The 24,532-nt window shown below is 39.8% G+C and overlaps 1 protein-coding gene across 2 annotated transcripts; it reads left to right on the top strand.

The window, feature by feature from the left end:
- Window positions 1-126: 126 nt before the first annotated feature.
- Window positions 127-13,355, top strand: gdpd1 (glycerophosphodiester phosphodiesterase domain containing 1). 2 transcript variants are annotated; one of them, XM_064984176.1, is made up of 12 exons: window positions 127-363; window positions 2,016-2,113; window positions 3,003-3,160; window positions 3,328-3,370; window positions 4,947-5,082; window positions 5,664-5,709; window positions 5,793-5,914; window positions 6,005-6,094; window positions 6,317-6,450; window positions 12,330-12,395; window positions 12,601-12,652; window positions 12,740-13,355. In XM_064984176.1, exons 3-12 carry the CDS (start codon window positions 3,025-3,027, stop codon window positions 12,890-12,892), a joined length of 978 nt encoding a protein of 325 aa, XP_064840248.1. In that variant the 5' UTR covers window positions 127-363; window positions 2,016-2,113; window positions 3,003-3,024; the 3' UTR covers window positions 12,893-13,355. The 2 variants fall into 2 exon arrangements, with proteins under 2 accessions (XP_064840248.1, XP_064840247.1); XM_064984175.1 differs by having other exon boundaries at window positions 127-2,113.
- Window positions 13,356-24,532: the final 11,177 nt, after the last annotated feature.

Below are 24,532 nucleotides of genomic sequence, written 5' to 3'. Positions count from 1 at the left end.
GTGTATTTTTTTTTTATAGTATTATTTTTGTTTATTTCTTTCCTTTTCCCTCTTTGTATCACAAAGTATACTGATTTATATTATAGTCCAGTTGGGGGCGGTAATGCAACAATTGGATGTCAACCGCCATTAAATCCCAAAGAAGAAGAAGATTGCAGATGGAGCTAGACGGTGGACCGTGAATGGTGGATGGAAGAGCACGCTTGTTTGAAATGGAAAAGCATCGTGGTAGCTTTTTATAAAGAAGACATCAAGACGAAGCAGCTGCACTGTTGAGCGCTATATCCCGAGGGGTTCGTGCTGATTGTACGGAGATTGTGACAGTCGGTTAAATGGCGTCCCTTGAGAAGTCAAGAACAAGATGTATGTCAGGAGAAGTGCACTATTATCATAAGTAGACGTATACTTGGAATACGGAGGAGGAATGGAGAGGAAAAGGGAGACAGAGGAGGTCTAAGAGAGAGAGAGAGGGAGGAAGAGCTTGAATCTGTAAAAAAAAAGCAGAAAAAAAAATGGAAATCTGTTTTAAAGAAGAATGATAGAAAGTGTAAGCAGAGTGAGCTGAAGACGGGAGGAGAAATGGTAGGTGTGGTGAAGTTCTCGGGGCCGGAGGCTTGCACTGAGGTTCGGGATAAAGATGAGTGTGACAGGAGTAAAGCTTTTGGAAAAGGTGGACCCTTGCCTTTTTTGCTGATTCATTTGTGGTTTCAGTGTAGGTGAAAACAGAGTTTGGTGCTGGGAAATCAGTGAGGGTAATTAGAAGTGGTCTTGTGATAATTGTTTGTTTCTGATGGTCAAGGAGAGAAATGCGCTCCGCGTCAAATGAATTGTTTTGCTCTCAAGAAAAGTACACCATTGAAAGGAGTGATTACTGGGGTAGCAGTAAAAGTAAACCAAATGAAGGGGAAGATTCCCGGTGTTTGTGATGCTTGTCGTTTGGTGCGATGCAGACAGGGTTGCGTGAGTGGTGAAACTGGAGTCATTGTCTGTTCTTTTGAGTTTTTGATGTTGAGTCTTTGCGTGACAAAGTGATGTTAGGATATATGTATGTACAAGCTTTTGTGCCAAATATATTATGTTCTTACAGGGGTCAAGTTTATGGGCATGTGGCAGCAATGTGTAGGAGGGAGGTTCCTAGGTGTGAGAAGTGTGCAGAAAGGCACGAGACAAAGAAATGTGTAGCATTGGGGAAAGTAGGGGTATGTGTTAATTGTAGGGGTGCCCACGGGGCTGGGGATCAGACATATATCCCGTGCGAGAGAGGCAGGTTGAAGTTTCCAGGGTTAGAGGAAGACGAGTCAAGGGGTAGGGATTCTGAGAGGAGTGTGTGAGTAGTAGATCTGTACCAGTACAGAGGGATAGGCCAACAAGTGATATGTTTCAGTAAGATTGGATTTTTAGCATTTTATAGCAATGGTTATCAACTGTTCTGCAGGAATGGAACATAAGTCGCAGAAAATTGAGGTTATGGTGGCAGCTGCAGAGGTATTTGGGTGTGAGAGACTTGACATCAGAAGAGTTACAGGGTGTGTTATGTGGTGGTGTTCCATCCTTTCAGGTTGTTGAACTTAGGTAGGACTAAATAGATGTAAATAGTGGAGTAGGGTGGTGTTTTTACTTTTTTTTAATGTTAGATGTAAAAAAAAATTACAAGTATTTAACTAGCCTTATTTACAATGACTGCCTACCCGGCCAAACCCTAACCCAATTGTGCGCCGCCCTATGGGACTCTCAATCACGGCCGGTTGTGATACAGCCTGGATTTCGAACCAGGGTCTGTAGAGACTCCTCTAGCGCTGAGATGCAGTGCCCTTAGACCGCTTGCGCTACTCGGGAGCTTTGTTTACTGATAAAAATAAAAAAAAATCAAGAAAAGTATAAGGGAGTTGTACTCCAGTCTAGTAGGTGGCGGTAATGCCACAGTTATTGTATGCCAACCTCCGTTAAACCTCATCAAATAAGAAGATTTACGCCATCTGTCGTTGGAGTGAAGATTGTTCTGTCTGTGGTTGCAGTTGTAATAGCGTTCAGCAGACAGGACTTGCTTAAACCTTGGCGTTTACCGGGCAGAAGTTTCCACATATCCAGAAGAGAAGTTGGTTTGTTGTCAAAGGTAAAATGCAATTTGTTGGCTCACACTACTGTAGCTAAACACATTCACTAACATTTTAGCCCATCTACACGGACGGTTTTTGTCATTCAATTGCTAGCTATTTGTCATCATTATTGTATCTTCATGTACAGCATGTACTGTACTGTGCCGTAAAGCTAGCTCATGATTATGACAGGTTCTATTCAATGATGTATATAAATCCGTGGTTCCATTGCAATACACAAAGGCAGCTTCTGTAGGGGGTGATTTTGTTAATAAGAGCCCCGAAGCTCGGTCTGAACATTAACGCCTCGCTTGCGGTATGGTTTTGGAAGCATAAGGACCTTTTTCATATCGACGAGAAATGCTTTTTGAAAAAAACAAAAGGTTAAATTGACACACCTTTTTAATAGGGTTAGGGTTCCAACATCGCCATATTTCCTTGTTACGGAAACAGACGGAAGACCGAGTGAACTGACGTGACCTGTACTAATTAGTTAGCTATCTGCGTCTCCGAACACCTGTGTGTAAAACGGAAGACATACGCCAACAACGTGTTGTCACTGGAAAAAAAACTGTCGGCTGCAAATGTATTGAAACAGGTTAAAACATTCTACATTAAGTGTTTGTTTTGCATTTATTACATTATTTTGATGTGATATGAAAGGAATTTGTTTCTACAACTGTACCGCAATTGAGATTCGATTCACGTTTAGATGGAGTATTTGGGTGCTTTGACTTCCAAACAGAATATGTAAGGTCCTTGGACTAAGCAGTAAACAGGCAACTTTAGTCCAATTTTGGGCTACTGTACAGCAGTATGAACGTGTTCATTTTAAAGCTGAATCATGGCGACTTATCAGTCTTTGCTAGTATAGCTATGCTTGACCATACATGTTACCTTTCCCAGTTGAGCTAAAGGAGAATCAGAGATGTGTGCTGCTGTCTACGTGTTGTCTACGGTGATGGGGTATGTGCTCACCTCTGCCTTGTTATTGAAATGCCCAACACTTCTTCATCGGCGGAAGAGAGAGCCATTCCTGAGCAGACACATATCCCATCGTGGAGGTGAGCGTTGCTGGAATCTTGCTTCATTCATGCATAACACATCCATGAAACTGGAACTACAAAAGGCAGTGTTGTACCTCAAGACATCTCGCTTACTTGGCTCACACCAACTTTGTTTCGGGCACCTCTAATTTATGAACTTCTTTCTGTCATGTCTGTATTTGCAGGGGCAGGTGAAAACCTGGAGAACACCATGGCAGCTTTCAAGCAGTGAGTCAAGTCCATATCCTCCCATTGACTCGTGCTGCGTCGCGTCATGTTTAACATATTAACATATTGTGTTGTTTGCTCTATAAGTGCATTCGGAAAATATTCAGACCCCCATGACCTTTTCCACATTTTGTTACTTTACAGCCTTATTCTAAAATGGATGAAATCGTTTCCCCCCCTCTCAATCTACACACAATACCCCATAATGACAAAGCAAAAACAGGTTTAGACTTTTTGCAAATGTATAAAAAAAAAACTGAAATCATATTTTCATAAGTATTCAGACCCTTTACTCAGTACTTCGTTGACGCAACTTTGGCAGCGATTACAGCCTCAAGTCTTCTTGGGTATGATGCTACAAGCTTAGCACACTTGTATTTGTGTAATTTCTCCCATTCTCTGCAGATCCTCAAGCTCTGTCAGGTTGGATGGGGAGTGTCGTTGCACAGCTATATTCATATATTATACTCTGGGTTTGAATACTTGTCTAAATAAGTTGAGTTTTTTATTTGTAATACATTTCCAAATGTTTCTTAAAAACCTGTTTGCTTTGTCATTATTGGCTATTAATTGAAAATCAGTTAATCAGTACTCTTATGTTTGTTTTCTTAGGTTACCTGGCTAAAATGTTGCTCGCTTGCCTAACTTCCTTCATGGGCAACGATGAGCAAGTTAGTAAATGTTAGCCTACTACGTCTAGCTACGTATTGAACTTCCATCCTCTCAAGGGCCAGGTGCACAATGTATAAATTAATGGTTATATCAGAATTGCCATTTATAATAATTGGCCTGTATGTTGAATTAAGTAAAACCACAAGTCCAAATCCCTATCTCCACCCATGGCTAATTTGAGAAAAGGGATGAGTTTAGCTAGCCACCGGAGGGCAAAGACATAAATAGAAAACTTGAATTTTTACATCAATGGTGTTTTGCTTTTGATGTGATTGGTGTGAATTGAAATCCAAACTGGCTTTCCTTGACACTTATTTTTGGTGTGTCAGGACCATTCACAATTTAGCTCAATGCTGATTTTTGGATATTTTAACTTTTTTTATCAAGGGAGGCCAAACACTTGCTGGCTTCCCTTGTGTTCAATGCCACGGGTGACAACAATGTCGTGACCAGACAGCATCAGATAGATGGGCTACACATACAGAGGGGCAAAGTTTCGCTCGCTCGGATGCCTTGTCCGGTGAGATGCATTGAAGGAAAATTATGAAACACAGAGACGAAATATGCATTATTACTTATTTTGGTAAATGCACACCACTTTGAAGTGTGGGTAACCAAGTTCAATTGGTTAGCCTCACTCCTTGGCTTGAATTGCCAACATCTGTGCTATCAACTTGCTAGCGTTGCGGTGGTGTAGTTGGCTATGGCATTGTCAAGAGGGTGGTCGTGTGTTTGCAAGACAGAGGACGCACAATAAATCCCAATAAGGGAGGAAGATGTACTGTTCAGCAAGCAGCGTTGATGTCCATTACGTGTGTGTACCCTGTCTAGATTAGTTGATGCTATCCTCAACTTACTGCTTGTGGGGTATATGTGTGTGATTGTCTCCTTTACCTGTGTCCAGTGCAGTGGACCTTGGCACTGACATGCTGGAGCTGGACTGTCACATGACCAAGGACGAGCAGGTGGTCGTGTCACACGATGCCAACCTGGAGAGGTCGACTGGCATCAGTGCCTACATCTCTGACGTGGCCTACGCCGTGAGTATCGCAAAGTTGGCTTCTCAACAGCAAATATAAAAAATATACGTACTTTACCTAGGCCTCATTGAGGCAAGTGGTCCGTAAGGCCTCAAAGGTCCCTACCTTTCTTCCTGTCTTGGGCTATTTTAGATGCCACTTTCCAGGTCTTGAACTCTGCTTTCATGTAATTCTACTTCCAAGTCTTTTGTTGCGTTTATCTCCCTATTAGAATAGATCCTGTCAAAAGTTTAATCTGATTTTTGACCAAAGAATAAATCTCAAGGGATTAGTGTCACGATACCAGTATCGCAAATAATACGACACAAGATTTTCCTTGGCAAGAAAGAGTACATGAGGCAGAATAAACTCTATGGTCCTTTTTTATAGCCTACTTTTATAAAAAATATTGTGTGCTGTAGCTTGCAAAATAAACATGTGACATCATAAGGCTGTTTTTTTTCCAACATTAGAAGTGTTTCCCTCAAATCATTAAGTCTGCTTCATGTTTTGTTTCTTTTTCTTCCTTACTTCCTGGTATTGTGACAACACAAAAAAGGATATGCATGATAAAATGTGTGTAATATATTTGTTCTCTACAGGATCTGCCTCCTTACCTGTGCAAGCTTGGTGTGACTTTCCAGAGAGGTGAAAATCATTGTTTGTATGTAGTACTTGCTGCTTTGGCAGGTGTGGATGTGTTCTTAATTTTTCCCTGTGTGTGTCTACAGAATGTGTCTGTGAGGGAGGGGAGGACAAACACATTCCTCTCCTCGGGGATGTGTTTGAGGCTTTCCCTAAGACCCCTGTCAACATTGACATCAAGGTCAACAATGACACCCTTATCAAGAAGGTATGGCCTGGGGTTAGACATTTCAGGAAAGAAGTGGGTGTTATGGGGTAAGTGTTCTCATTGTGGGTTGTGAACTTGTTTGTTCTGCAGGTCTCAGAGCTGGTTGTGAAGTATGACAGAGAACACATCACTGTTTGGGGCAACTCTAGCAACCAGATTGTGCAGAAGTGTTACAAGGAGGTACCTAATGGCTAATTTCCTTTTATAATGATATATTCTGTTTATGCTTGAATTTACCTTGATCAACACAAAATTGGAAATTATATTTACATGTTTTTATGATGGGTGTTTGGGAAGAACCTTTTTAGCAAATGGGAGGACCGAGTTCTTTGTCATACTAGGATAGCTGGATTGTGGACTTAGTTTTTATCACAACCTTGTACTTTCCTGTCTGTTTTGTAGAACCCTCGTATCCCAGTGCTGTTCAGCATGCACAGGGTTCTAATGCTGGTGGGTCTCTTCTACACCGGCCTTCTGCCATTTGTGCCCCTCAAAGAGCAGTTCCTGGAGATCCCCATGCCCTCCATCGTCACTAAGTATGCAACACCCAGAGACACACACCCACTTAACTTACATTTTTTACATGTAACACCTATCCTTCTTGGTTCTAGTGTTTGTATGACATGTTTTACTTGACATTATGAGGCATGTCTTACCTTGCTTCAAAGTAGCCTAGCCAAAATTCAACTATATAAATGTGGAGGCAATTATTTTATAAAGATTTCTTCATTTTTAATTGTAATTTTATTTGACCAATTAAGTTGACTGAGAACACGTTCTCATTTACAGCAACGACCTGGGGTTATAGTTACAGGAGAGAGGAGGGGGGATGAATGAGCCAATTGGATGTCTGTTTTAAGTGCCTTGCTAAAGATCGACGTAAAGAAATCCACAGGGGCTGGTTCACTTGACCTCTTCTTACTACAGCCTCCTGCCACACTCATTGTTGAATCATTTAACTTGACAATTGCTCCTGGTGTTATCCCTAAGGTTTTGAAAGCGGCACATGTCCTCCCGCTACATAAGGCAGGGAGGTCCTTCTGATTTAGGTGATTACTGTCCAATCTCCAAGATATCTTGCCTAGCCAAAGTATTAGAATCTCTGACCCACTCCCAGCAAATAATAACTCTATTCTAAATATGCACCAATGTTGTTTTAGACCTTCAGTTACTATGGTAACTGAAGTGTGCAAAGCTGTCAAGGCCAAGGGTGGCTTTTTGAAGAATCTCAAATATAAAATATATTTTGATTTGTTTGACACTTTTTTTGTTGGTTACTACATGATCCCATATGTTATTTCATAGTTTTGGTTTCTTCACTATTATTCTCCAATGTAGAAAATAGTAAAAATATAGAAAAACCCTTGAAGGAGTAGGTGTTCTAAAACTTTTGACCGGTAGTATATGTTCTGTAATTCATGGACATTTTTCTCAGATAGGCTACATATTCACTCATTGGATGTACAGTGGGGCAAAAAAGTATTTAGTCAGCCACCAATTGTGCAAGTTTTCCCACTTAAAAAGATGAGAGGCCTGTAATTTTCATCATAGGTACACTTCAACTATGACAGACAAAATGAGAAAGAAAATCACATTGTAGGATTTTTAATGAATTTATTTCCAAATATGGTGGAAAATATTATTTGGTCAATAACAAAAGTTTATCTCAATTCTTTGTTATATACCCTTTGTTGGAAATGACAGAGGTCAAATGTTTTCTGTAAGTCTTCACAAGGTTTTCACATACTGTTGCTGGTATTTTAGCCCATTCCTTCATGCAGATCTCATAGAGCAGTGATGTTTTGTTGCTGGGCAACACAGACCTTCAACTCCCTTTAAAGATTTCCTATGGGGTTGAGATCTTGAGACTGGCTAGGCCACTCCAGGACCTTGAAATGCTTCTTACGAAGCCACTCCTTCGTTACCCGGGCGGTATGTTGGGGATCATTGTCAAGCTGAAAGACCCAGCCACGTTTCATCTTCAATGCCCTTGCTGATGGTAGGCTTTGTTACTTTGGTCCCAGCTCTCTGCAGGTCATTCACTAGGTCCCCCCCATGTGGTTTTTGCTCACCGTTCTTGTGATCATTTTGACCCCACGGGGTGAAATCTTGAGGGGAGCCCCAGATCGAGGGAAATTATCAGTGGTCTTGTATGTCTTCCATTTCCTAATAATTGCTCCCACAGTTGATTTCTTCAAACCAAGCTGCTTACCTATTGCACATTCAGTCTTCCCAGCCTGGTGCAGGTCTACAATTTTGTTTCTGGTGTGCTTTGACAGCTCTTTGGTCTTGGCCATAGTGGAGTTTGGAGTGTGACTGTTTGAGGTTGTGGACAGGTGTCTTTTATACTGATAACAAGTTCAAACAGGTGCCATTAATACAGGTAACGAGTGGAGGACAGAGAAGCCTCTTAAAGAAGTTATAGGTCTGTGAGAGCCAGAAATCTTGCTTGTTTGTAGGTGACCAAATACTTATTTTCCACCATAATTTGCAAATAAATTCATTAACAATCCTACAATGTGATTTTCTGAATTTTTTTTCTCATTTTGTCTGTCATAGTTGAAGTGTACCTATGATGAAAATTACAGGCCTCATCTTTTTAAGTGGGAGAACTTGCACAATTGGTGGCTGACTAAATACTTTTTTGCCCCACTGTATCTCTCATTGAGCGGGTTCCTGCCTTTAAATATCTTAACATTTTGATAAAGATCTCGTTTAAAAAAAAAACTTACTGATGAGCTAGTTTAGAAGCTAAGATTTAACGTGGACTTCTTTTAGACAAACTCGGCAAGAAAAAGAAGGGTCCTGAAAAAGGGACATTATCTTTGAAAGATAAATCGTAAAAATCTAACTTCACAGATTGGAAAGGATTTAAACACTGTTTCCCATGCTTGTTCAATGAACCCTAAACAATTAATGAACATGCACCTGTGGAATGGTCGTTAAGACACTAACAGCTTACAGACGGTAGGCAATTAAGGTCACAGTTATGAAAACTTAGGACACTAAAGAGATCTTTCTACTGACTCCGAAAAACACCAAAAGAAAGATGCCCAGGGTCCCTGTACATCTGCATGAATGTGCCTTAGGCATGCTCCAAGGAGGCATGAGGACTGCAGATGTGGCCAGGGCAATAAATTGCAATGTCCGTACTGTGAGACGCCTAAGACTGAGACAAATCTTGTGCAGTCCATGAGGAGGAGATGCACTGCAGTACTTAATGCAGCTGGTGGCCACACCAGATACTGAATGTTGATTTTGACCCATCCCCCCACCTTTGTTCAGGGACACATTACTCCATTTCTGTTAGTCACATGTCTGTGGAACTTGTTCAGTTTGTCTTGGTTGTTGAATCTTATGTTCATACAAATATTTACACATGTTAAGTTTGATGAAAATAAACGTAGTTGACAGTGAGGTTTATTTTTTTTTGCTGAGTTTAGAGCTTGCCTGTCCATTAAGCGCAGGAAGCACATTCTATAGTCAACTTTCCTGCCAGTTCTTTACTATGGTGACACCATTTACCGGAATGCAGCAGCCACTACTTTTAAACCTTTGGATGCCTTCTACCATATCGCCCATTGCTTTATTACAGGTGACAGTTTTAAGACTCATCACTGCATCAGAAGGTTGCCTCAGTCCTGTCGATCACTTCGTTACCCCCTTGTTGTTTGCAAAGCTCTGCTTCAAAAGCTTCCAGCATACCTCACTTCACTGTTGAAATGTACTGAACAGAAATAAAAACGCAACAATTTCAAAGATTTTACAGAGTTACAGTTAAGTCAATTTAAATAAATGTGGCCCTAATCTATGGATTTCACATGCCATGGGAAAACAGATATGCGTCCGTTAGTCACAGATACACAGTCCTACGTTTTTTTTGAGGTATCAGAAAACCAGTCATCTAGTGTGACCACCATTTGACTCATGCAGCTCGACACATCTCCTTCGCATAGAGTAGATCAGGCTGATTGTAGCCTGTGGAATGTTGTCCCTTTCCTCTTCAGTGGCTGTGCGTAGTTGCTGGATATTGGTGGGAATTGGAACATGCTGTTGAGCCAGAGCATCCCAAACATGCTCAATAGGTGACATGTCTGAGTATGCAGGCCATGGAAGAACTGGGACATTTTTAGCTTCCAGGAATTCTGTACAGATCCTTGCGCCACGGGGCTGTGCATTATCGTGCTGAAACAACATGCGGTAATGGCGGAGGAAGACTGGCACAACAATGGGCCTTTGGATCTCGTTACTGTATCTCTGCATTGAATTTGCCATTGATTTAAATTGTGTTCGTTGTCCGTAGCGTATGTGTGACCTACTATGACCCCACGGCCGCAATGGGGCACTCTGCAAACTGCTCGTACACACGACGCCAAACATGTGGTCTGCGGCTGTGAGGCCGGTTGTACGTACTGCCAAATTCTATAAAACAATGTTGGAGGCGGCTTATGGTAGAGAAATTAACTTTCAATTCTCTGAAAACAGCTCTGGTGGGCATTCCTGTAGTCAGCATGCCAATTGCACACTCCCCCTCAACTTGAGACATGGTATTGTGTTGTGACAAAACTATACATTTTAGTGACCTTTTTATTGTCCCCAGCACAAGGTGTACCTGTGTTATGATCATGCTTCTTTAAATGCCACACCTGTCCCGTTGATGGATTATCTTGGCAAAGGAGAAATGCTCTCCACCAGGGAGGTAAACACATTTTTTCACTACATTTTAGAGAAATAAGCTTTTTGTGCATATGGAAAATATCTGGGATCTTTTGTTTCAGCTCAAGAAACGTGACCCACACTTTACATACTGTGTTTAAAACCCCACAAAGTGTTGTAAATCCGCCTTTAGTTTTAATGCACCACAGTTATGGAATCGTGTGTACCAAACAAATTACACCTGGTGCCGATAGGGCAGTTTAAAACTGCTCACTGAAGTGTGCAATTGATTAATCAAACTTGTAATAACCTGATGTAATGTATTTATAGCTGTCTTGTTTTTAAAAATATTTTTGTACTCAGGGTACCATTTGTAAATGAGACACTGGTCTCAATTGGATTCCCCTAAATAAATAAATAAAATATGCCCATAACTAGCATTTCTATCCTCTTCTATTGGTATCAATATTTGTTGTCCGGAAGCCAATGGCACAATCCTAGTCATATTATCAATCCATCAGGGTTGTTGCATCTTTAGATTTCCCTTCTTTCTAATTTTCTAGCAGATTTTCATCTTTTTCACATACTGTATGGAACCGGTCTGCTTTTTAGAATCGTGTCCCTGTGACTTGCATTTCGAAAAATGATTGAAAATGTAAAAACACATTGGCTACTTTAGTTTCAGGATTTGCATGTTCGATATTAGAAACTGGGTTGTTCGAGCCCTGAATGCTGATTGGCTGAAAGCCGTGGTATGTCAGACCGCGTTGCGTCATGCTTAAGAACAGCCCTTAGCTGTGTTATATTGGCCTTATACCACACCCCCTCGGGCCTTACTGCTTAAATATAGTTTTTTGGCTGTGAGACGATATGCTTGCTATTGTTGTATGTTTCAATTATGCTCACAATGAAACATTTGCTCTGTGTATGCATGCGTAGTATTTAAGGCTGTCACGTAATTTTACTGTTGAACTAATTTAACTGTTAACTGGTTAGGGAGGGTCAGCTAAAAATATACATTTGCATACCTAGCTTAAATTATTATTTTATAACACCTGTTTATTTAAAAAAAAATGTTTTGCTCTTTCGAATTATTAGAACATGTAAACACTTAAAACACACAGAACTCCGATAAAACATCTTTTTTTTTATCTCCACATGTGCTATCACGAGCAGCAGGAGCCTCCCACTTAGGCGTGAGTGAAGTGTTTACAAATACCAACTTTGTTTGTCTGAACTCGGAATCAATTAGGCTTCCACCAAAAATATGGTCACTGTTTTGAAAAGTTTATTTTTGATTTCTGCATTTTTCCCATCAGGTAACTTGATTATCAGATGTCTGTAAACAGGATTATTAGGGAAGTTGTTGTTCTTGCAACCACTACTATATTAAGCTGTATATTAAGCCCAACAGCAGGGAACATATCGATTAATAATAAATGCCTTTCCATTTAAAGCAGCTGAATTTGGATGTAAACAGAGGTTGAAGCCACTGTGGTTTGTTAAAAGCTAGACATTTTTCTTTTTGTTCAGCGGAGGGTCCTTTTCAAAGGGATATTGTGAGATTCTGTACATTTTTCTTCTTACCCAGAATCAGATGAACTCATGGATGGTGCAGGTGTACTTGTAGACTCCAAGTCAATGTGCTAACGCTAGTTAGCATTGGCTCGCAAAACCTCTATCCTTTAAAAGAGGATTGATCTGTTTAAGAAGTTTGCTTTTGATTCCTTTTATTTTCACCTATGTATTGCCTTCACAGACATCTTATGAGGGATCCTGATAAGATGACCAGGAGTCAGCATGTCATCACCTGGCTGGCAGATACGTAAGTGTAATAGTCTGAGATTACTGTACCCTCCACTTGGAACAACTGCGCCATTGCACCCTTCAGAAGAAGCTCACATAGCATTACATTTACTTCTGATCAGGGGTTCAGTACTTCTGATCAGTGGTTGGCTGTTGTCCAGTACAGGTGATATGTATCATAAATGATGAGGTTCATTAATCAGGGTCTAAACTTTCTCATGCAGCCTGCTGATGAGAAGAGCTCTGTTCAATCACCTAACAGCAAGGGGAATACAAGTAAGGCCATTCTGACAACTGCTATCGTTTGCTTTTTATCACAGTCACGTTGTATAAGATGTGCTCTTATTTTTTTTTACATTTCAGGTTTATGTCTGGGTGCTGAACGACGAGAAGGACTTTAAGAGAGCCTTTGACCTGGGAGCCACAGGGGTCATGACCGACTTCCCCACAAAGCTGAGGGACTTCATGGAGAAGAATGGCACTGCTAAATCACTAAATAATCTAAAGACTGAATGATCTGCCGAAGTTTCCACTTCCCCACCACTAAAGCCAACTGACCTGTCAAACTATCTCCAGACTCCATGTCGATACAGTATTGTTTGAACACCAGCATAGGCAGCTAAGATTATTTGGCCTTTGTCCTGCATGTCAACTGGGCAATAAGCCTTTTTAGTGTATCTACTTTTACAGTAATGTTTTGTTCGATTTAATTTAACATGGTCAGTTCAGATGTTAATTGTAGTTGAGGGATATTTGATCAATAGGTGGTTCAATATTCAAGTGTGTTTTGAATTTTGCTGTTTGACAAATAATGCACACATCTGTCTTATTCAAGACTTATTTCAGTGCCAGTCTGTTTGTGCTATAATGCCAACTCCATTGCTCATAGTTGAGCCTAACATGGCATGACAATGAATGAAAAGGAGTTGGCATGACAGCACAAAGACTGGCATGACAATTAAAGTGCCTTGCGAAAGTATTCGGCCCCCTTGAACTTTGCGACCTTTTGCCACATTTCAGGCTTCAAACATAAAGATATAAAACTGTATTTTTTTGTGAAGAATCAACAAGTGGGACACAATCATGAAGTGGAATGACATTTATTGGATATTTCAAACTTTTTTAACAAATCAAAAATTGAAAAATTGGGCGTGCAAAATTATTCAGCCCCTTTACTTTCAGTGCAGCAAACTCTCCAGAAGTTCAGTGAGGATCTCTGAATGATCCAATGTTGACCTAAATGACTAATTATGATAAATACAATCCACCTGTGTGTAATCAAGTCTCCGTATAAATGCACCTGCACTGTGATAGTCTCAGAGGTCCGTTAAAAGCGCAGAGAGCATCACGAAGAACAAGGAACACACCAGACAGGTCCGAGATACTGTTGTGAAGAAGTTTAAAGCCGGATTTGGATACAAAAAGATTTCCCAAGCTTTAAACATCCCAAGGAGCACTGTGCAAGCGATAATATTGAAATGGAAGGAGTATCAGACCACTGCAAATCTACCAAGACCTGGCTGTCCCTCTAAACTTTCAGCTCATACAAGGAGAAGACTGATCAGAGATGCAGCCAAGAGGCCCATGATCACTCTGGATGAACTGCAGAGATCTACAGCTGAGGTGGGAGACTCTCATAGGACAACAATCAGTCGTGTATATTGCACAAATCTGGCCTTTATGGAAGAGGGGCAAGAAGAAAGCCATTAATTAAAGATATCCATAAAAAGTGTTGTTTAAAGTTTGCCACAAGCCACCTGGGAGACACCAAACATGTGGAAGAAGGTGCTCTGGTCAGATGAAACCAAAATTGAACTTTTTGGCAACAATGCAAAACGTTATGTTTGGCGTTAAAGCAACACAGCTCATCACCCTGCACACACCATCCCCACTGTCAAACATGGTGGTGGCAGCATCATGGTTTGGGCCTGCTTTTCTTCAGCAGGGACAGGGAAGATGGTTAAAATTGATGGGAAGATGGATGGAGCCAAATACAGGACCATTCTGGAAGAAAACCTGATGGAGTCTGCAAAAGACCTGAGACTGGGACGGAGATTTGTCTTCCAACAAGACAATGATCCAAAACATAAAGCAAAATCTACAATGGAATGGTTCAAAAATAAACATATCCAGGTGTTTAGAATGGCCAAGTCAAAGTCCAGACCTGAATCCAATCGAGAATCTGTGGAAAGAACTGAAAACTGCTGTTCACAAATGCTCTCCATCCGACCTTACTGCGCTCGAGCTGTTTTGCAAGGAGGAATGGGGAAAAATTTCAGTCTCTCGATGTGCAAAACTGATAGAGACATACCCCAACCGACTTACAGCTGTAATCGCAGCAAAAGGTGGCGCTACAAAGTATTAACTTAAGGGGGCTGAATAATTTTGCACGCCCAATTTTTCAGTTTTTGATTTGTTAAAAAAGTTTGAAATAACCAATAAATGTCGTTCCACTTCATGATTGTGTCCCACTTGTTGTTGATTCTTCACAAAAAATACAGTTTTATATCTTTATGTTTGAAGCCTGAAATGTGGCAAAAGGTCGCAAAGTTCAAGGGGGCCGAATACTTTCGCAAGGCACTGTAGTTGTGAATTTATGTAATAGTAAAGTGATAAATATTTTCACCTGCAGAATCAATAGAATTAAGTGTTTTATATTTTGCAATTTTATATTTAATTTTTTTATTTAAATGTTGATTGGAAAATTCTATTGAAATAAGAAATGCGTTTGAAGTTTGGTCGTGCTGTAAAGACAACTCTCCAGAAAAATGTATAGATTTGTATAAAACACGGGAAAGGGATAGCTGTTAGAATGAAGCCATAGACATGGAAAATGTATGACAATTGACAAGTCAGTGTTAGAATGATTAAAATGATTTTTCTGGACGTTTTGTATAATTTCAACTAGTTTTTGACAAGCTGTCACGAGCCAAAACACAACCTCATTGGACTATACTGTACTGACCTGACCATGCCTCCCACTTTAAGCTTGCAACCTCATTGGGTGTCATTCCACCTGCCAATTAACATTGTCCATCATGTCTAGTTGTTGCAGAAAAGTTTACATAGATGGGATGGAGAAGCGGGGATCAGCAACAAGTCAATTTGATTGGAACACAAGATTGCTAGAGAACAAAGACAAAAGGCTGGTCAATTGTTTTTTTGTTCGATCATAAATTTCGGTTTCGAAAGTTAACGCAGTTGCATTCCAAATATTTTTAAAAAACTAAACCAAGGTAGACCACAGCCTGTCGTTTCCATTGGGATCAAATGAGTCATAGTGGGCAGAAACGGGAAGGAGGTGGGCAAAGCCAAGCACGAGCAAGCGAGATCCTATTTAAGTTTTCTAGCGTGCATCTGCATATTTCTGTTAGGGAACTAAAGTGCGCGTGTGCAATATCTAAATGCACATCTGCACTCCTGCTAAATGTATAGCTTCCGTCCCTCTCCTCTCCCCAACCTGGGCCCAGGGACCCTCTGCACACATCAACAACGGACACCCACCCATCACTCCACAAAAGCCGCGGCCCTTGCAGAGCAAGGGAAACCACAACTTCAAGGTCTCAGCAAGTGACGTCACCGATCGAAACGCTATTAGCGCGCACCACCAACTAGCTAGCCATTTCACATCGGTCACATAAACACGGTTTATAACGGATTCTAGTTTTGAGAACAGAAAACTGTTTAATTGATGAGAATTTGCAGAATGTCGGCTAAAATCCATCTCGTTCTATCTTCTCTCCCTGCAGTCCAGTGGGTTTCCTCTCACTACCATATTTGATAGTGAGTGGAAACGCAAAGCTGATGCTTCACATTTATACAGTGAAATAGCTCTCATTGTTCTATCTTTGACTGTGCAGAGACTGAGGTAGGCATGGCAGGTAGCTCAGATGGGAGTAAGTCTGAGATGGATGAAGGTAATAGGATTAGTGGTGTCTACTTACACGACTACGGAAAGAAAATAGGAAAAGGTACAGAAGAGGGAATGAGGGTGGATTTACCACAGATGGGGACATAAATGGAAGGGGGAATCTGGAAGTGCAAACGGGCAGAAAAGAAAACCTGTGGTTTGATTTGAGGAGGGCAGTCAATAAGCACAGATGAAGGATATCAAGGATTCTGTATGGAGGAATGGGCTAAGATCCCTCCCAATGTGTTCTACACAGCAAAACATTTTAGAAGAAGGCTCAGGTACTGAAAACATGGGTGTAATTCAATTTGGCCCCTATCTTGTTTGTTGAACAAATTCTCTTTCTATGAGCAATTGTATTAGTATAAAATCATTTCCCAATTTTTGGAGCAAACAATAAAGCTCAGTCATTTCTGCCCATCTCTATCAAGGGGTCAATAATTTGGGACCCCAGTGTATAATATAATGTAGGGTCATTCCTTGTAGTATTATTGTAGTAGAGCTTGTCAGTCTTGCTACCAGTCTTCAAAGTTGCTTAGACAAGAATGAGCTAAGAGGAACAGTATTTTAGAGAAACTTTGCTAATATCAACCAACAGGTTCGCCACTAGACAGCATTAGAAATTAATGTAATACAGCTATCAAAATGCAGTTAATAGCCTCGGACCATTATTCCTCATCCACCAAACTTTACAGTTGGCACAATGCATTGGAGCAGATAGCGTTCTCCTGGCATCTGCCAAACCCATATTCGTCCGCCAGACTGCCAAGGACTGGAATGAATTGCAAAAATCATTGAAGCTGGAGATATCTCCCTCTAACTTTAAGCACCAGCTGTCAGACCAGCTCACAGATCACTACTTGCAGTGAAGCCGCTCAACATCTACATCACATGTCCACATACTTTTGTATATATAGTGTAATTAGGTACTGTCACTGACTTGTCATGATTGACTTCACTGCATTTATCAGTGTCATATTGTAAATTAATAGTTTATTTTCATTACATTTAAAGGGCATAGCTTTGCACATGACAAGGACACATTCCAATTCTTTCTTGGAATGGTGGGCCGACTAAAAAAGGAAGATACAGTCATGAGAAAGTCCATCAGCCCCGCAGAGAGACTGGATGTGACCCTAAACACTTTCTGTTAAAAGGAGAGACATTCACATCTTTCGCCTATGTATTCTGAATAAGTTGTTATGCCATCTCAGAGATTGTCAATGAGACATGCAAGGCACTGTTAAGTGTACTGAAGACAGACTATCTGAAAGTGAAAAGCAATAGCCCAGGGATAAGATGGCACTGAAACATTGCCGCCTTGTTTCAGGCTCCTAAGCAACTTTGCGGTATATATTCTGTATTTACAGTTGGAAGTCGGAAGTTTACATACACTTTAGCCAGTGGGTCAGAAGTGTACATACACTCAATTAGTATTTGGTAGCATTGCCTTTAAATTGTTTAACTTGGGTCAAACATTTTGGGTAGCCTTCCACAAGATTCCCACAATAAGTTGGGTAAATTGTGGCCCATTCCTCCTGACAGAGCTGGTGTAACTGAGTCAGGTTTGTAGGCCTCCTTGCTCGCACACGCTTTTTCAGTTCTGCCCACAAACTTTCTATTGGATTGAGGTCAGGGTTTTGTGATGGCCACTCCAATACCTTGACTTTGTTGTCCTTAAGCGATTTTGCCACAACTTTGGAAGTATGCTTGGGGTCATTGTCCATTTGGAAGACCCATTTTTAACCAAGCTTTAACTTCCTGGCTGATGTCTTGAGATGTTGCTTCAATATATCCACATAATTTCCCTTTCCTCATGATGCCATCTATTTTGTGAAGTGCACCAGTCCCTCCTGCAGCAAAGCACCCCCACAACATGATGCTGCCATAACCGTGCTTCACGGTTGGGATGGTATTCTTCGGCTTGGAAGACTCTCCCTTTTTCCTCCAAACATAACGATGGTCATTATGGCCAAACAGTTCTATTTCTGTTTCATCAGACCAGAGGACATTTCTCAGAAAAGTACCATCTTTGTCCCCATGTGCAGTTGCAAACCGTAGTCTGGCTTTTTTATGACAGTTTTGGACCAGTGGCTTCTTCCTTGCTGAGTGGCCTTTCAGGTTATGTCGATATAGGACTCGTTTTACTGTGGATATAGATACTTTTGTACCTGTTTCCTCCAGCATCTTTACAGGGTCCTTTTGCTGTTGTTCTGGGATTGATTTGCACTTTCCGCACCAAAGTACGTTCATCTCTAGGAGACAGAACATGCCTCCTTCCTGAGCGGTATGACGGCTGCATGGTCCCATGGTGTTTATACTTGTGTACTATTGTTTGTACAGATGAACGTGGTACCTTCAGGCGTTTGGAAATTGCTCCCAGGGATGAACCAGACTTGTGGAGGTCTACAATTTTCTTTCTGAGGTCTTGGCTGATTTCTTTTGATTTTCCCATGATGTCAAGCAAAGAGGCGCTGAGTTTGAAGGTAGGCCTTGAAATACATCCACAGGTGTAAATACATCCACAGACTCAAATGATGTCAATTAGCCTATCAGAAGCTTCTAAAGCCATGACAGGAGTTTTCCAAGCTGTTTAATGAAAAATGAGAATCTTGTAGATATATGGAGGGCTGAAAATTTAAATAGAAGAGTGTTTTCGAGAAAGCAGGTGGTGTTAAATGAACTAAAACAAAGCAGAATTGATTTATGTTTAGTAAAAGAAGATGTGATACAGCAGGTTCAGAAGATGTCATATAACTTTACAGCATACAGTGATCATGCAGTAATGTCATTTCAGATAGGTTTTGCTGTGGAGATGTCTGGTGTTTAAATGCCAGTCTGTTAAAGGAGGAAAGTTATATAAAGGAAATTGTTGAATGTATCGAAGGTGAAATGTCTAATGTACTGTTAAAAGAGAATGTGTGTTTATGGTGGGAGGAAGTGAAAGTTAAAGTAAAAAACAGGAGTATTAGGTACTCCAAAAATCGTAACCGTGTAGATAAGTTGAAAGAAAAAAATGCTTAGAAATAGGATGTTACATGAACTTGAAAAGGCCGATGCTGATCCAGACTATGATGTAGTGATTTATTTGAAAATCCATGCAGAGCTAGGGTTTTATGAAAAAAATAAATGTTTAGGTGCTATTGTTAGGAGTAAGGCACAGTACGCCTTGGAGGGAGAGAAATGTACTTCCTTTTTTCTGGGGCTTGAAAAACGAAAGCAATTTAAGAGTTATATTGTGGAATTGGAAAATGAAAAAGGTGTAAAGGTAAGTGATTTTGTTGACATCGTAGATTCAGTTGAATCCTTTTACAGAAATCTTTATAAAAACAATGATGTAGATAAAGTGTGTGTTGAAAAAGTGTTGGAGAAAATCAGTGCCAAAGTATCTCAGACAGATAGAATGGTGTGATGAAGAGCTTTCAATTATAGAAATCAAGGAAGCAATTGAGAATGCTCAAGGAAATAAAAGTCCAGGTTTGGATGGTTTAACAAATGAATTCTATAAAGTTTTTGTGGATATTTTGGCACCCATTTTATTGAAGGTTTTTCAGTATATGGAAGAGAATAATGAAATCCTTGAGTCTATGTCAATTTGTATGTTAACTATCTTATTTAAAAATAGAGGCAGTGGGTTAAAGTTAGAACATTATAGGCCTATTAGTCTTCTACATTCAGATTATAAAATACTGACTAAAGTTTTAGCTAATAGGATGAAAAAGGTGATTGGAAGTATTATTACATCAACACAAGCCTACGGAATACCTGGAAGAGATGTTGCAGATGTAATTTGTACAATTAGAGATGTTGTTAATCATATGAAAAATTAAGGTGGTATAGTTTTAAGTTTAGATTTTAAGAAAGCTTTTGATAAAGTGGACCATAGTTTTCTGATACAGACTTTGGAGAGGTTTGGTTTTGGGCCAAAATTTGTATCTTGGATTAACTTGTTGTATAGTGGAGCAAAAAGTTGTGTTAAATGTAACGGAGTTTTAACAGATACATTCCCTATAGATAGGTCAGTAAGGCAGGGTTGTCCTTTGTCAGCTCTATTGTACAGTGTTTCTACGGAACCTTTAGCTGTTTTAATACTTGGAGACAAAGAGGTGAGGGGTGTTGGAATCCCAGGTGGTGATGTCAGTGTTATACATCAGTATGCTGATGACACTACTTTTACTGTGAAGGATGTAGGTAGCATTGAAAGCATTATGAACATCATAGATATCTACTGTAAGGCATCAGGGGCTGAAGTTAATATAGAGAAGACAGAAATTATGTTTTTTGGGGATATTAATGCAAATATGTGTGAGATTCCATTTAAGGTAGCTAAGGATTTTATGAAGTTGCTGGGAGTAAATATTGGTGTAGAGGAGAAAGAGGCAAGGGATATAACTTGGACGGGGATCCTCAATAAAATCAAGCTAACTTTGCATTTCTGGAAAAATAGAAAATTAAAGTTAAAAGGTAAAGTAATTGTTGTAAATGCTTTGGTATCATCTAAACTTGTGTATATTTTGAGAGTTCTAGACATGCCAGAGTGGGTTATAAATGAATTGAATAATGTGGTGTCTAATTTTATATGGGTTAAATGTGTTAGAATTGCGCAGAAAACATTGATAGCAGACTATGATGGAGGTTTAAAACTTGTAGATTTTGACATTAAAAGAAAAGCTATTAGGATAAAAACAGTAAATAAATATTTGTACGACAGTTTAGATTATGGCTGGAAACATTTTTTCAAAGTCTATTTAGATGAGAGTGGTGGATGTGAAGATAATGGTTTGTTGATGGGTCTTAAAAGTAAAATGTGTGAAAAGATTGCAGATTTTTATTAGAAGTGCTAAATGCATGGGCAGAGTTGTTGCCTAATGTGTATTATGAGTGTGGGCATATTGACCTAATTATGAATCATCCTGTTTTTCTGAATGAGAAAATTAAGTACAAAGAAAAGGTGTTATATAGTGAAGTATTCATGAGTGCAGGTCTTAGACAGATAAAAGACTATACATATGAGGTAATTCCAGGTTTTTTTCCTGAAGAAGCTATTTTTGAGACCATCCATGAATGGGATGTAGAGGTGGGTAGGGGAACAGTGAGAAATATGTACGAGAAGATAAAAGAAAGAATACCACACACATGGGTGGATTTAATAAATAGTGAAGTTGTTAGAGAAGATTTATTTGTCTTTCCTAATTTATTTATTGGTAACAGTAAGGAGAAGGCTCATTTATCTAGTATCCCGGTGAAAAAATTCTATAAAATAATGGTAGAGAAAAATGTGAAAAGGCCAGCTGCGGAGAAAGTTTGGAAAGGAATTCTTCCAACTTTGGATGTAAAAAAGATATGGAAAACTTTAAATGTAAAATATAATAGTATGGAATGTGAAAGTAACGATTTTAAAATAAGGCATAATCGTATATATACAAAGGTGGTTTTACATCAAATCAATAGGGAAATAAAAAGAGAATGTGATCTATGTGGTGAGTTACCGGAAAATTGAATACATTTGTTTATGGAATGTGAGGAGTTAAAATATTTATTTTGTAAGGTAAAGGGAATGATACATAGAAATGGGAAGGGTGATATTTTGAAACAATATGTGTGGAATGAATTGGTGTTATTTGGCGTGGCTGGTAAATGCGAGGGTGTTAATGTTGTTTTGTTGAATGTTGCTTTGAGTTTTGTGAGGTATGCTATTTTTTGTAGGAGAAATTATGCTTTTTTTGAGGGGAAGAGTGTAAGGGTGTGGGATAGTTTTGTAGTATTGTTTAAGAAGCATATAGATATGTTTCATTGTTATGATAATGAATGTTTTGATGAAGCTTTTGTGGAGGGGAGTGGGTTGATTTCAAGGGTGGATGGTGGAAGAATTACTTATAATTTTTGAAAGTATTGTTATGTTAATTTCCTTTTAGTCTTTATAGTTGTTCGATGAGTTGATTTCAACATTCCTGTTTTGTGAGATTAGAATTTATGTTATGTGTTTATTAGTTTTTGTTGTATTTTATTTATTTTGAGTTCTTTGATTTGATAGGGGGGAATTGTTCACTTGCCTATGTTAGTCTGAGTTTTTTGTGTATTGTATATTTTATAAAATATTGTAATTTAAACTTTTTTTTAATAAAATATTTTAAAAAATCGTCTCAATCTAAGCAGGGTCGGGCCTGGTTAGTACTTGGATGGGAGACCGCCTGGGAATACCAGGTTCTGTAAGCTTTTTGTCAGTGCCTTGTGGAATTAACTCTTTGTCTGTTTTTTCACACAAGGCTGAAACATGTGCCCTCGCTTTGAAATAAGTAAGCAAGGTTAGTTTGTATTTCATCCAACAATCTGTGCTACAAATTATGGCTACAGTATATGCAATTTCTTCCACTTTTTGAGTGACACAAAGATGCTTATCTAAATGGTGAAAATGCAACAGCTGTTAATCAGACTCACTTTGACTTTATATAGTGCACCAAGAGTACGCCTGAACTCGTCTGATCTTGGAAGCTAAGCAGGGTCGGGCCTGGTTAGTACTTGGATGGGAGACCGCCTGGGAATACCAGGTGCTGTAAGCGTTTTGCTCCAGCATAGGATTCTCGTGTCACGCCTGGAGCAACTGCCTTTTATTTATCACCCTCATGTGTCTTCTTATTGGCCTAAAGGCAGTTTGTTAGTGCTTCCCTGCCATGCCCTGATCAAATCCAATAATGGACAGTGCGTTTCCCTCTAAATCTAGGCAGTGCATTCAGCATTTGTTTTTAGGCTAGGAGACTGTCAGTGTCTGTAGTCCATTAGGGCCCTGTAAAATCCCTTCATTGTTTTGCCTGACCCCCCCCCCCCAAAAAAAAACAATTCCCCCTATTCTCTAACATTTCCCCGTTGACCGTTTATCCCTGTATCTGTAGGTTTTCGCTCTCAAATGTACACCTTAATAGAAATATAACATGATTGGATGTTCTGTCCACGACAACGTTTAAAACCCTAGCAGGAAACCACTTGAGGTCTGGGAGAAAACGGAAGACATATCGATTTTTCAATAAAGCGTTTCACATTCTCCACTGGTTGAAATACTATCCTGTGTCATCAGATTAACGGAGTTAGATATGCATAGGTTTTTTTCCTATATATATGAATTACAAATCAATAATGTTTAGTCTTTTGTATAGTTACGTGTAATCATTGATATCCCAGGAGCAGTAAACACTTGAAGTGTACAATTGTAATACATGCAGACACCGCATCGTTTGATATGACTGAAAGTGTGTCATACCTGAACCGCACCTTTATTTGCCAGGGAAGAGTACATGGTCGGTGAATATATTCAATGTACAGGCTACAATATGGGAATCTCATACGTGGTAATAACTAAAATACATGTGTATGTAGGTCTTGCATCCTTGGCACAATGAAAGGTATATTCTACTCTAGGCTTCATTAATGCCATTCAGACTTGAAGTTCATTGATTGGTATGAATATTAGTTCAGAACTACGTTTTTAGGGTCCATACCCAGAGCGGCAACAGTTATTTTTAATCCGACTCAAGCAAGCAAATAGCTAGCCATGTTACTTCAGCTGCATTGCAAGGCAAGCTTACAATTGTGCAGTCAATGCTTTACATCCACTGTTTCACAAGACAACTGCCTGGTTTGTTGGTTCTCAGGAGTCCCTGAAAGACGATTTACAAATTCATTCTCCTAACACTAGCTAGTCTGGAACTTGCTAAATAGAGATTTGTAATTTAACTTTGACAAAAAAAGCCATTTCTCTCAAATTGTTCATTTGCTTGACTCGTTACGGCAACTTCCATCTGTTTTGTCAGCAATCTTCGTTGAGCGCCACAAGGCAAGGGTGGCTCGTGTCAATTAGTCTGGTCAAAGCCTTGGGACCGAAATGCATAATGATTGCGCAAACTTCCCCTTGTGGTGGTCTGGAGCAATGAAGCCGTCCCGCGGTTCAAGCTCGCAACTTTTTAAGGAGTGCGTCTTCAGTCCCCGCTGTTCCCGCACAGTGTGTGTTGAAATCTTATCCTGATGCAGAATAGATTGCAACGTAATCATGGTTCTACCTTTGTAGTTCGGACTTGGAGATTGTGAAGAGATGTCTTGTGGGGAATGCGTGGGTGTCCGAGCTGTGCTAGTAGTTTTAAAAAACAGACAGCTCGGTACATTCAGCTTGTCAACACTTTACACAAACAAGTAGCGATGAAGTCAAGCTCTTCCCATTTGAGATTGACATGCATGTCATTAGAAGAAATGTCCAT

The sequence above is a fragment of the Oncorhynchus masou genome, chromosome 13, assembly GCF_036934945.1.
Source record: "Oncorhynchus masou masou isolate Uvic2021 chromosome 13, UVic_Omas_1.1, whole genome shotgun sequence".
NCBI classification, from domain to species: Eukaryota; Metazoa; Chordata; class Actinopteri; order Salmoniformes; family Salmonidae; genus Oncorhynchus; species Oncorhynchus masou.
The sequence above is the reverse complement of the archived record's forward strand: the minus strand, read 5'-3'. Positions and strand labels throughout refer to the sequence as shown.